We start from the raw sequence: 13,144 nt of genomic DNA, 5'->3' as shown, positions 1-13,144 counted from the left end.
GGGACTCTCGATCAGGGAATGGAGCCATAGGACGAGGGGTAATGGTTTTAAACTGAAAGAGGGGAGATTTAGATGAGATCTCAGGAAGAAATTCTTTGCTGTGAGGGTGGTGAGACCCTGGCCCAGGTTGCCCAGAGAAGCTGTGGCTGCCCCATCCCTGGAGGGGTTCAAGACCAGGCTGGATGGGGCTTTGAGCAACCTGGTCTGGTGGGAGGTGTCCCTGCCCAGGGCACAGGATTGGAACTGGATGATCTTTAAGGTTCCTTCAAACCCAAACCATTCTATGATTCTATACCAACTGTCAAATGATAAGGAGAGCTTGTATAGCTCTCTACAGTGATTAACACTCAGTTTTGAGTCTTCTCCTGCCAGTTAAACAGTGATTCCAGCTGGTGGAAGCACCAGTACCATCTCCTCTAAGCTGGTGCACCACAGCATCATCTGTGTGTCTTTGAAATAGGTCACATCAATTCACGTTACTCAGTGTCATTTATCAAATCCTATCTGCCATCTCTGTGATTTTGATCAGAAAAAATTGCTAAAACCACAAAATCTAGAGAGCTTTATTAAGAACAACAGTAACCCCTACTGGATTGTGACTGTCTCCCTGGAAACCTAAGAGATAAAGCACCTTGTGCTGCTTCGTGGAAAAGGCACGATGAGGAACAAGTCATTCCTCTGCTGGCAATAAATTCCAGTGTCATCATTTACTGGATTAAATTGGAAATCCTGCTGAATTTACACCCAAGCTTGCTGAAAGACATCTGTTCCTTGCACATTCAAAGCATTGGTTTTTGTATTTACAGATAACTTATGAAACCCAGCTTATGCCAGCTAGTTTGTTTTCTGTGTTCAAAATTATAAGTACTAGAATGTATTTCTTTACGTGCCCGAAAATAAGGGGCTTCACATACGATTAATAAGCTAAACAAATGACCACAATCTGCTGAATGCATGTCCTAAACTCATCTGAATCCTCTTCAAGCATACTGGGGGGGTAGAGGGCGATGCTGCAGGGAGGAGAAATCAGAGCAGAGGTACCATAAGCTTATTGTAACAGAGATCTCCCGGTCTCGTTAAACACCATATCTATCAGTTTCACAAATTCAGCATTAGCTTTTTTTCTCCATATGTAGCATTTCTGACAAACGAGGATCATGTCAGCAGACCTATTTTCAGTGACATTTTATTATCCTGTCAGAAAAGTTTGAGTGCTGTTTCTGCAAGTTGGTTTTGTTTGTTTTTTTTTTTTTACTCTCTAGACTATCGTCTCTAAGACAGACTTCCTTTTTCATGGCTGGAAATTGGAATCAGAGAGTTCCTCCAATAAAACCCTAACAGGTTCCCCTCCTCCTGTGGGCTACCACAGGAGCTTTCTGGTACGCTGGAAAACTAAAGAGAAAGGGACAAACAGGAAAAGGGAAAATATGAATGAAAGTCTATCAACAGATATAAATTTATTAATGACTCTGCTTAGTGATAAACATTCAAGATTTGATTTTCTGCATGACTTGTTTCATAGGAATTCTACTATTTTTTACCAATGTGAAGTAATCGAGCTTGATCACAATACAGAGGTGGTGAAAAAAAGGCATCTGCATTAGGGATGATTAAATAAAAGAGCTGGGGAAGAGAAAAGATATTCTGCATAGACGGTGTTACGGAGATCTCAATGAATCCAAGAAACGACAGAGAGAGCAAAGACCAGGGAGTTTCAAAAGCTCTTTCAAGTATTTGTATTGTCTCTCAAGTATACACCAGACACCTGCCTTTTCACACTGGAAATTGTTTTTTCCCACAGTCGGTTCAATTCACCTTAAAAGAAAAACAGTGTAATTTTCCAAAAAGCGTTCTACAATGTTTGGAAATGAAGCCCCTTTAAGCTACTTCGAAAGCAGAACCTCAGATTGTGGCCACTTTGGGGAAAAAACTTGGCCACTCAGTTAACAATTGGTGTTAACTCGCTGGTAACAGCCACACTAGGTGTGCAGCAACACGGGGCACATCTTAAGTGCTTCCGAGAGGCAGATCTACTCAATTTAGCCACTTAGGTCTCCTTTCCAACGTTGGGGGGGAAATAAGCCCCTAAACTAGGCAACAAAATGTACTAGAGAGCCTGGTGTGCCTCGGACTCCACTCCTATTCAGTCCCCTAGATTTGCATTATATATGTGTGTGTAAAATGCATATATGAATATATAAAATAAAAAATCTTCCTTTATGATGTTTGAGAGCTCTTAGCCCCCTCCGGGCTAACCCTGGAAACAGGGAAACATAAAAGCACTGGGGTAAAGCCACTGATTTAAATGGATTCAAATCTATCCGTATCTGCAGGATTTGGTTCCTGTTTGCTCATAAGCCCTTAAGGAGAAGGGATGAAGACACCTACCCAAAGAAGAAAACTGTCGATGTAGTAACTACTTCTTATTCCTTCCTCAAAACAAGCTTAAATTGCTCAAATGCCCCAAAGCCCTGTCAGCTCATGACTGCTTACAGCATCCTTGCAATAAATGGTACCTTATTCTAGTATTCACTGCCATCACTCGATGCTTTTACATTGCCAGCACAAAATATACACTGCATTCTGTTAAAATGCCTATTTGATAATGTCAATTTGACAAACGAGCTCTTTATTGCATAAATGCCTGCGATTTCACGTAAAGCTACCCCGGGCTGTGTCATCGATAAAATTTCTACCAGAACAAATGGAATATGTGAAATAGACTGTGGACAGGTACTAAGGCAGACCAGTCCCGAGATAAAATCTAGGACAGAGCAACCAGTCACGTGTAAAGCCAAACATCCTTCCCTGCTAGGTGTCCTAAGAATGTGAAAAAAAAGAAACCACAAACCAATAGCAAATAACTTAGACACAAGCCTAACCAAGTTATAAGTGGGACAGCCCCCCCCAAATCACTCCATACTATTAAAATTTCAGAAGTCTGCACTAGCTATCTATGAGAAGATGAAATGTCCTCCTTCCCTTTGAATTTCCAATCTAAATATTTGCATTAAAACAGTTGTAAGAATAAAAGAGTTTGCTGTCAGTATGCTTTTTTTTTTTTTTTCCCCTCTGGAGTTCACCCTTTATTCTCTGTTTCAGCAGCACTTTTCTTTAACAGTTCCTTCACAGTAAAAAAACCCACACCATCAGTAATAACACTGCCTCTGTATTTCACTCTGTCGATATGTATTTGAAGACTTATTTAAAACACAGTTTGATCTAGTCATTAAAAACCTGAAAATCTATTATTGTTACATTTAGAATCGGCACCTAACTTGAAAATCAATACTGCATATTATAATAAAAACCAAAAAGCCACCAAATCATGTCTGAAATTACAAGAGCAATTAAAACGCAATCCCTTATACTCACTGACCAAATTTCTCCCCAAAGAAATGAATCAGGCTATCGGGATGAAAGTTGCTTTTTCACTATTCTATCATGCAAATTCACAGCACGATCATCAATTTGAGCTACAAAGAATACAACTACACCTTCAGCAAAGACTTCAATATCCATAAGGACTTAACAGTAATGAAATCAACAGGGTGAAGATATAACACTTATAAGCAATCTGGTAAATATTTTATCGTGATTTTCTTCCAGAATAATTTTTAATTAAGAAATAAAACTTCAATCTGAAAAAGTTACAGCAGTTCCTTGCACATCTAAAATTTCCAGAATGGTGAAACATTCTGGAACATGAGATTACTAACATTTTCATCACTGTACGTACTCAAATAACATTGCTAATTTATTCAGCTGCTTTCACGCATAATGAAAACACAGATCTGCTGTTCTGTCAGTCTGTCGTCAGAAAGAAGCAGCTATTTAGTGAATAATTTGAAAAATATAAATAATTGCAAGTACTAAATTATTAACTGCAACATGAACACACTGTCTAAAGTGCCGTTTTAATTTTCTTAATAGTTCCCTTTTTTTCTATTTAGGCTGACACTGGGAAGGCAAAGCCTGGTTTCCAGCTTTGCCTACGCCACAGATGACGTGTGGCACAGCGAGGGTTTTCCACGGATGTGACAGCACGTAAACTGCTAACGCCACCGAGAAAGCAAAAAAGCCCTTCTTAAGGACACGTCTCTTTTTTTAGGCATGTGTAAAATAGCTAATACACGTTACACTCCCCAAGGCAGACTGCTTTCTCTCTTCCTCAGTGGGCTTTCCTTGCTTGATTTCAAGCCAAGGTCTTTGCAAAAAATAAAAAAAATAATTAAAAAAACAAAAAAGGTTTGCCAAAAAAAAAAAAAAAAGAGCATTAAGTTATGGGCCTGATCTAGCCATAATTAAATCAGCAGGCTCTGATCTAATCTTAAATTCAATCTTCTATTATACCCCACAAAAGTCTTACAGTGGAAACACCTGCATTACAAATATTATAGGACGTGACTCCACTCGTTAGCAAAATGTTTCTATTTACAGCAACAGGAAAAAATTAAGAGCTGTACCCATAAAACAGGACCAGAACATGAGAGACAGGATCCATCAGCAACGGTTCCTATTGCTAGCGCGGGGATTTCCAGCGCTGACCCATTAGAATGGGCTATCTCCATTTCCTTCAGAACCTTCTCCCTTCAACCTGCTCTCCTAGAACACCAATGTCATTTGGAAGCTTGAAACCCAAACGTTTTTCTTACCAAAGATGCCGTTTTCCTTCATCACGCTCCGAGAATGAACGGTTCTTCTCCGACGTTCAGCTGCTAAAGAGAAAGAAAAAGTACAGGTCAAAACTTTCGTTCTGCCCACCTTGACAAAGGCCCCTCGTCACGTTAAGGCTTAAAAGGAATTTGAGGCTGAGCCCCAAAATACAGGCGCAGCCGGACCCATTTCTCCACCCGTGCAGATTCATGATACTCCTTTTAATAGATTTCTTGAGAAAATGAGGCGAAGAAGAAATTATGCAGACGCATCAAGAGCGGAGGATACCACAGGGGAGACCGGCTGAGAGTAGAATAACGAGAGCTGGGATCCTAGAGCAGGCGTATTTGCGAATCTTTCGCCACGACTGTCTTCGGTGAGGTCTCAAAGTCAACAAGCGAACAGGCGGCTTCGCTCGCTGGCGTGTCGCTGGGGGCTGCCACCAGTGCTTAAAAGGTAAATTACCCCGAACGAAAGGCTTTAAAGCAGTTGCGCAGAACTTCGAACCACTTTCGGGATGTCAAAATTAGTGGAAATACTACGGCTTGCTGAGAACAATAATAAATAAAAAGAGTCAGATGATCTAATATAAAGCTACCTTGGATAAAGAAAGATTTGGGGAATTTTCTGAAGATTTCCCCGCTAATTTAGTCTAGACACGTCATGCAGAACTTTGGGGGTTTTATGTATACAAAACACATTTTAGAGGCATTTAGTACCGCACGTGTTTTATTGAGGAACGAATGAGTAAAACAGCCTCGCTAATTAAGCTGCTCTAGAAATGGAAATGAATTGAAATTTCAGGTGTCAAAGCAGAGCAAGATTATAAAACGTGCTTCAGGAGAACCCTTGAACTTAACCTTATTTCAAACGTAGACTTTTTAACCAAGTTCTGAAGCGCTTCGGGAGCTACTTTTTAAAAGACTTCTGAAAACCACCGTAACTATTGTGCGATAGGAAAAGGAAAACAAATTTCAAGCACTGTTTAGGGAAGGGGATTTAAGATTAAATTGAACAAAACACCGCGGCATTCACTGTTGGTCAAACACTGTAGGAGAACATTATCCAACACAACACTGACACATGCTGCCTGTTACATCCTAATAAATACACACTTAAGCAAATGGCAAAAATTACTGTAAGGTAGCCGTCACCAGGTCTCTGATAAAATTCTATTACAATGATTTTTCTACGATACAAAAATAATAATGATGATAATAATAATAATCTTTAGAATAATAGGTGTAATACAACAGTTACACTTGCTCACTATACAAATACTCAGTCCATTGGTGAGGTGCGATTAAAGTCGTTGCCCGTCCTTACACAGCTCTATAAATGCACGGCTGTTACATTAACACATTACGGATAATTGCTTTTACTGTAGTTGCTTTAAAGTATCCGTTAACAAAACCCAAGAAATGGCCCAAGAAACGGCTTGGTTTGTACATATTTTTATCTATTATATTACAGGAGCATCTTAAGCAAAGGATGAATCCCTACTCCTCTTGGCACTGTACAAATATGTGCAAGTTGATAACCTCCGAAATGACCACTACAACAAAGCACACTGCAGAACTATTGGAAAATTCTGGCTTTTTACATAAAATATCTTATATATACCAAGAATGAAGAATTTGCATAGTTGCACAGTAATAAGTTATTCACACTGGGGTTTTTACGCTATTTTTAAAATACGGGCAACTAACACTCAGACCAGCAGCCTGCTTTTTAAGAATCCACACATTTAATTCCTACGCTGTTAACCAGATATTGCTCGGATATTTAAATCACAGCAGGAGAAATAGGCTACCACTTAACTTACATTAATTGTAAAATACACTGGTTTATCAAAATATTAGTTGTACTTCATATTAATTCTTTTTTATTATTATTATTGAGGGCAAATGTACAAAACTACATTTAAAAAAATCATTGCTATTAAATAACGCCAATTTAAAGCAATATAAAATGTCTGAACTGACTTGTGCTACTTGCTTTGTCTGAAGTTGCAAGGAGAGAAAAATGCATTTGAATAATACTGATGCCCAAAATAGACTATATTTCTTTTGATACTTTAAGGAATATCTTATAAGCTCTTACCAAAGGCATCTATCTATGAGAAAACTGTCGCTTTTGAAAGCAAAGGAAATTAGGCAGTAATTCAAAAATTTTACAGATGCTCAAGAGCTTCAAGTAACAGTGACCATGGAAAAAGCTCCACAGATGTACTCACAGATACCAATTCACATCACGCTTTTACAGTTGGTGTAGTTGCTTCATTAAGAATCTATACACGGATTAGAAAAAGTGCAGTAATTCTTGGTGCCCACTGGAAGGTTCTTGTTAATTTTTTCCTATGTCATCAGAGTTGCATATCAAATGATGCATTTTGGGGAAGTTTTTTTTCTTTGCATGCTTTATCTATTTACAAGAAAATGCATTCCCAAGCAAGTAATAAACATGAGTAACATACAATACTGAAACGCACCCGTTATAAGCTTTTAAGATAAATGTAAAGTCCCATCAAGTTACTCGATGTCGGTCACTAAAGAACTTCACGAGTACCGAGAGCTTAAAATGGAACGGTAAGTACTTAATTTAGTAAGTGCTGCATTGATTTACAAGCCTGAAGCTCGCCCACTACACGACTGAGCTGAATTAAATTTAGTTCAGGACATGAAAGTATCCTGCTTTTTTTATTTTTTTTTTTTCCAGAATAAACACTTCCATTCAGGCAAAATTTTCTTCAGCCTACAAACTCCACCACTTAATTTGAATTTTTTTTTTTGCTTTTAATTTGGTAGAGAAGACCTTATGTAAATTCTCTCAGCTTGTACCTTCCCAGCAAGGTGGACCCTAGCATCTGTCTCGACGTTTTGCAGTTGTTTTGAGAGCAGACCGGGGGGATTTTGTGCCAAGTGAAACTGCTCTCGTCGTTGCTCAGTGTAATTCTCCCAGCATATTTCACAAAATTATCAAACATTTCTGTCTCTAAGCTACACATTTGCGTAAAAGTTGACTGAGATTACTACTGCAGAGCTATTACTCCAGAGACTATAAAGCTATCCACATTCTTAGATGTCCATACATTTCTCATTGAACAGCAAACTTCAAGACAACAGTTCTGGTAAGACTGTTTATTGAATTTATCAGTTCAGATGGAGTTTAGATGCAGTTTGTATAAAAAAAACACCCTCTCTTTTCACGTAAACTGCAATCAAAAAAATTAACTTTACAAAATAGTAAGAGACTCACTGAGATCGTAAGTTTCTTAACGTGTAAAACTATAAAGTATTTGTGCATGCTCACTATTCCATTTCCTTCTTTGTAACAGAGGAGCTGTTAAAAGGAGTTTGGTTTTTTTTTAAATCTCAAGGTAGTCTGTGAAATGCAATCCTTGTCATCACAATTCGGATATACAAGATCAAAACTGGCACAGAGGAACATAACATTTTTTTCTCCAAAAAAAAGTTGAGGCAGCTTTTGTTGAATGGTGTCTGCATCGGTAAATTTTTATTTATTTATTTATTTTTTCTGCTTTTGAGATCTCGAAAGAAAAATTTCCCACAAGTACAGACAGGCAAGGAGGAAAAGAAGTAGCAGCTTGTTTCCTACGTACAGCCCAACGCCATGCGCAGCTGCCCAGCATCTCAAAACAAAACCCAACTTGACGTCAGGGGGAGGCAGATGATCCCCCCTCGTGTCACGAGCACGTCCGAGGTTTCTCCGGGGAGAGGGAAGCAAGCACGAGGGTAAAAGCGTTAAAAGTCTACTTTTCATGCATAGCTACTGCGCGCTGCTGCCCCGCATCCGCCGCGCTTCATCAGACGTCCGAGTTGGTGCTGAGGTTTGTCAACCTGGGGTCCGCGTTGATCTCATACCTGTAGTGGTAGCCCTCCATGTGATCCCTACAGGCATCTCTGATGTTGTGCATCCACTTTTTGATTCCTTTTCGGTTCAAGTACAAAACCAGGAGGAAAATGGCCCCGATGAGAGCCAAGACTATCCCTAGGAAGACGTACGAAGTCTGTAGCTGGGAAGGCAGGTCTACAGGCACGGAGCAGTCCAGGTCCGAGCTGTCGATCTTCAGCAGGGCTTTGCCCAGCATCTTCTCGGGGTAGGCGCAGGTCAGGGCTTCTTTGCCCTCCACCTGGTCGCTCTCCTTCAGCCAGGCCACCAGGTCCTCGATGGCACAGTCGCAGACCCAGGTGTTGCGGCCCAGGCCGACGCGCCGGAGGGCGGGCAGGCTGCGGAACTGTGACAGGGTGCCGTTCCTCAGCACGCCCAGCGAGTTGCCGCTGAGGTCCAGGCTCTGCAGCTGGGCCAACCCTTGGAAGGAGACGTTCCGCAGGCCCACCAGGGAGTTGTTGCTGAGGTCCAGGTGCCGCAGGACAGGCAGGGCGGTGAACATGCCGGCGGGGAGCAGCAGCAGCCCGTTGTCGGCCAGCTCCAGGCGGCTGAGGTTGCGCAGGGCGCCGGACTGCAGCATGGCGGCCAGGCTGAGGAGAACGCCCTGGTCGCGCAGGGCCCCGCGCAGGGCCAGCTCCTCCAGCGGGCTGCCGCCCTCCCCGAAGGCCAGCGGGCTGAGGGAGACCAGGGGGTTGCCGCCGAGGTCCAGCTGGCGCAGGGCGGGCAGGGAGGCCAGGGCGCCGGCCTCCACGGCCCGCAGGTGGTTGCCGCTGAGGTTGAGGGCGCTGAGGTGGGGCAGGCGCTGGGAGGGGAAGGCGCCGGCGGGCAGGCGGGCCAGGGGGTTGCCGGTGATGAAGAGGGTGCGGACGTAGGGAGGCAGGTCGGGCGGCACCGCCGTCAGGTTGCCGTCCACGCACTTCACCGTCTCGGCCGCCTCCAGGCAGCGGCAGAGGGTCTGGCAGCTGTCGGGCGGCTGCTGAGCCCGGCCGCAGCCCAGCAGCAGGACGCGCAGCAGCAGCAGCCCCAGGCAGGGCGCGCCGCGACCCGGCATCGCGCCCGGCCCGGCCCCGCGGGCAACTTTCCCCTCCGGGCGCCTTCGGTTCTGGGCGGCGAGGCGAGGCGAGACGGCGGGGCAGCCCCTTCTCTCCCGGGACAGACGCTTCCCCTTCCCTCCGGGGGGGTTGCTCCGTTCCGCTTTCCCGCAGCGAGACCTGCGGAAGGGGGGAGGAAAAGGGGAGAGGGGCAGCGGCGGGGCGGCGCGGCTCCGCTCACCCGCCGTCCCCCGGCACGGCACCTCGCCCCTCGCTCCCCACACGTGGGTGGCCCGGGGGGAACCCGCCGAGGAACAAGTTTTTCCCCCCCCCCCGTTTCCAGCTCACGCCGCCGCCTGCCCGCCCGGCCGGCGGGGCACGGAGGGGAAGGGTCCATCTAACCCGCCGCCCCCGGGGCGCTCCCCTCAGCCACGGCCGGTGCGAACTCCCACCGACAACACCCACCGCCGAGCCGAACCGAGCCCCATCCGGTCTCTCACCTCCCACCCCGCGTCCGGAGCAAACTCCGCCGAAGCGATGAGGAGCCGGAGCCGCCGCCGCCTGCCCGCGACCCCGCCGCCAACTCCGCGCCCACCCTCGCCGCGCCTGGCCCTGCCTCCGCCCACAGGAGAAACCAACCGCCGCCCCGGCCGGGGGGGGAAGCGGGGGGGAGCCGCCGGCCGCGCCTGCCCCGAGGGGCGGCACCGCCACCGCCCGCCTCCCACCCACCGCCCCCGCCACGCCGCTCCGCCGCCGCCGGGCCGAAGGAGCCCGCCGGGAGGGTGGGCTCGGTTGCCCCCCGTTCTCATCGCTCTCCTTCCCGCCCCCCCCCCCCCCCGGCCCGGTGGTGGTGCCGGAGGCTCACCTTGCCGCCGAGCGGAGCCGCGCCATGTGGAGCTCCCCTCGGAGGGGGCGGCGGGCCGGGCTCGGAGCGGCTCCCGGCTGCCCCGCCATGGGAGAACCGGCGGCGGCGAGCGCTGCCGGAGCCCCGTCCCCCGCTCCCCGCCCCGGCAGGGCCAGACCTGTGCCTCGCCCCGACGCGGCGGCCGGAGCCCGGCGGCTGCATCCCCGTTTAACGCGGTTTTCCCCGTCGCCGCGCTCGGGCCGGCAGGAATGGGGGAATCCCGAGGGATTTCCACGGCGGGGGCGACCGGAGCCCGCCCTGGGCTCGGGTGCGGGGAAGAGGCGAGGGGGGGGGGTGTCCGCTGGCCCCGGCGTGGAGTTGGAGGTGGAGGGGACGCCGGCCGCTGCCCCGTCCCCTCGGGAACCGTTTCGGGAGGGAGGGCGAGGGGCAACACCAGCAGCAAAAGACCCCGAAAAAGCTCCAAAACTAAGCAAAAAAACCCCCAGACAACCTTACCGGGATCTTTAGAAGTCGTAAAATAAATAATAACAATCATTAAAAAAAAGGGGGGAGGAGAAAAGCTGCAAATCGACAGCTTAAGTGTGAGATTTAAACTTTTCTATGGTCTAAATACCTATCTATATGTAAAATATTCACCAGTTTCAGATGCTATGGCTGTCCCGGATTTGTCTGGACACGGCTGAAGGGGTTGTTCACCTGGATGGGGTGTTCTACACAAGAGTCACTCGCGTGGGTTACCCCACAGAGGGGGTATCTGAGGAAGAGGTGAATGGTGGGAGCCATCACGGGAGCGGTGTCAGGCCACTGGTCTCTGTGAGTTAAATAACATCTAATTAACGCACAGAACATACCGATGCATTCAAATAACCACAGTTTCAGCAATATGAATCCACACTTTCCATCTGTGACTCCTTTGGGCTTTCCTTACCCTCCTGATGGCTGCTTACATGAGATTTCCTTCTCCCCTTCTGTCAGAGTTATGTTCCTCCCGCTTTCCCGATCAACTCGCTTCTTTAGGTAGAAACCTCCCATTTTTGTCTCCTTTCAGATTTCCCCAAATGCTCAGCATTTCTGCACATGGCCCTTAGAGTACTTTCAGGTTGGTGTGCTTTTTTTTTTTGGTAAAGTCAGGAGAAATCTTACAGCTGTCAAAAGCCATAGAGGAAATAACCAGAGGAATCCGTCTTGAGAAAATTCTCTCCCAGAATCCGAGGAATAATGAGCTAAAACACTGATAGCTGTAGGATTTCTTTCCCCTCTCTGGCCTGACAGTAGTATCACGGTGCAGAATTGTCTGAGGTCAGGCTGGCAGCAGGGGCCGCATTTTGTAAGAGAAAGGTATGTTCTCCTACTCTATTAAAATTCTTTGAAGAAGTTTTTAAAAAAAAGCTGTCCTGCTAAACAACAGTGAAATTCAGTGGCCGGAAAGAGGTAGTCTCCAAAAGGAGACAGCTTTTATAAACAAGTAACTGAAAACATTAACAACAAAATCTGAGATAAATCACAGAAAAAATACTTATTGAGCATAAACATAATGTTTCTCTTTTATAAAATGTTTAGATGCAATGCCAATTTTAATGGAACGTATGATTAAGAGCAATTACACTGATCTGCTCATGGTGCTGACCAAGGTTGTGCTCCTGGCTCTCTGTGACTGTCTAGATGGGTCTGTGTCTCTTGCCCTGGACTCGCTCTTCATGGAATCACAGAATGGTTTGGGTTGGAAGGGACCTTAGAGATCATCCAGTCCCAACCCCTGCCCTGGGCAGGGACACCTCCCACCAGACCAAGTTGCTCAAAGCCCCATCCAGCCTGGCCTTGAACCCCTCCAGGGATGGGGCAGCCACAGCTTCTCTGGGCAACCTGGGCCAGTGTCTCACCACCCTCACAGGAAAGAATTTCTTCCTGATATCTAATCTAAATCTCCCCTCTTTCAGTTTAAAACCATTCCCTCTCATCCTATGGCTCCATTCCCTGCTAAAGAGTCCTCCCCATCTCTCCCGTAGGTACCTTTAGGTACTGGTACTCTTTGGGCAGGGAACGTGATTTTGCTACGTGTTTGTGGAGTGCTCCCTGAAAGGTGCTTGCAGTAATGCAAATAATAAACAACAAATATTACCCATTATTTCCTGTTATTCCAGTAGTAAATTGCACCTGCTAAGCCTGCTTAAACTTGTAAGAGGAAGAAAACCACTCGTTCATTTGCTCTCTTTTCTTCTTGTTTAAATAAAACAACTTTTCTGCAAAAAAAAGGAGACAGTGCTTTCTGGTGAATACCTTTTTACTGAATGGATTTCCTGGATGTGTTTGTAATCTCTACTAGGAAAATGAAGAAATAAATCCCTGATGTATTTTCAGGTCAGTTTTGGCTGTTAGGATGATTGATTTGTGAGTTTGCATTGCAGAGCCCATAGGATCTCATTGCATAAGTTTTATGCAAAACTTTTGTATGAGTTAAAATCTAGTATTTAAAAAGGTGTGGTTTTGGCTAAAGGACTCAGACTGGAAGATAATTTACCATGAGGAGACTGTTCCTGTGGATGATATACCTATGGGTCAACTGAGAAGCTCATGTTAAGGTTGGGTGTTGAGGCGATGCTTTGGTCCCTCAGTGGTTCTGCTGCTCTGGGTGACGTGCTGGTCTTCTGGAATCCTGGAGGAAACCTCTCATCGTCCTCCT

At 46.0% G+C, this 13,144-nt stretch overlaps 1 protein-coding gene across 1 annotated transcript; it reads right to left on the bottom strand.

Moving 5' to 3' along the window:
• Nucleotides 1-8,482: 8,482 nt before the first annotated feature.
• TPBG (trophoblast glycoprotein) lies at nucleotides 8,483-9,682 on the bottom strand. Its single transcript, XM_074150867.1, has one exon. The coding sequence runs from the start codon at nucleotides 9,617-9,619 to the stop codon at nucleotides 8,483-8,485; it is 1,137 nt and encodes a 378-aa protein (XP_074006968.1). The 5' UTR covers nucleotides 9,620-9,682.
• Nucleotides 9,683-13,144: the final 3,462 nt, after the last annotated feature.

The sequence above is a fragment of the Numenius arquata genome, chromosome 7 (assembly GCF_964106895.1).
Source record: "Numenius arquata chromosome 7, bNumArq3.hap1.1, whole genome shotgun sequence".
In the NCBI taxonomy this organism is placed as follows: domain Eukaryota; kingdom Metazoa; phylum Chordata; class Aves; order Charadriiformes; family Scolopacidae; genus Numenius; species Numenius arquata.
The sequence above is the reverse complement of the archived record's forward strand: the minus strand, read 5'-3'. Positions and strand labels throughout refer to the sequence as shown.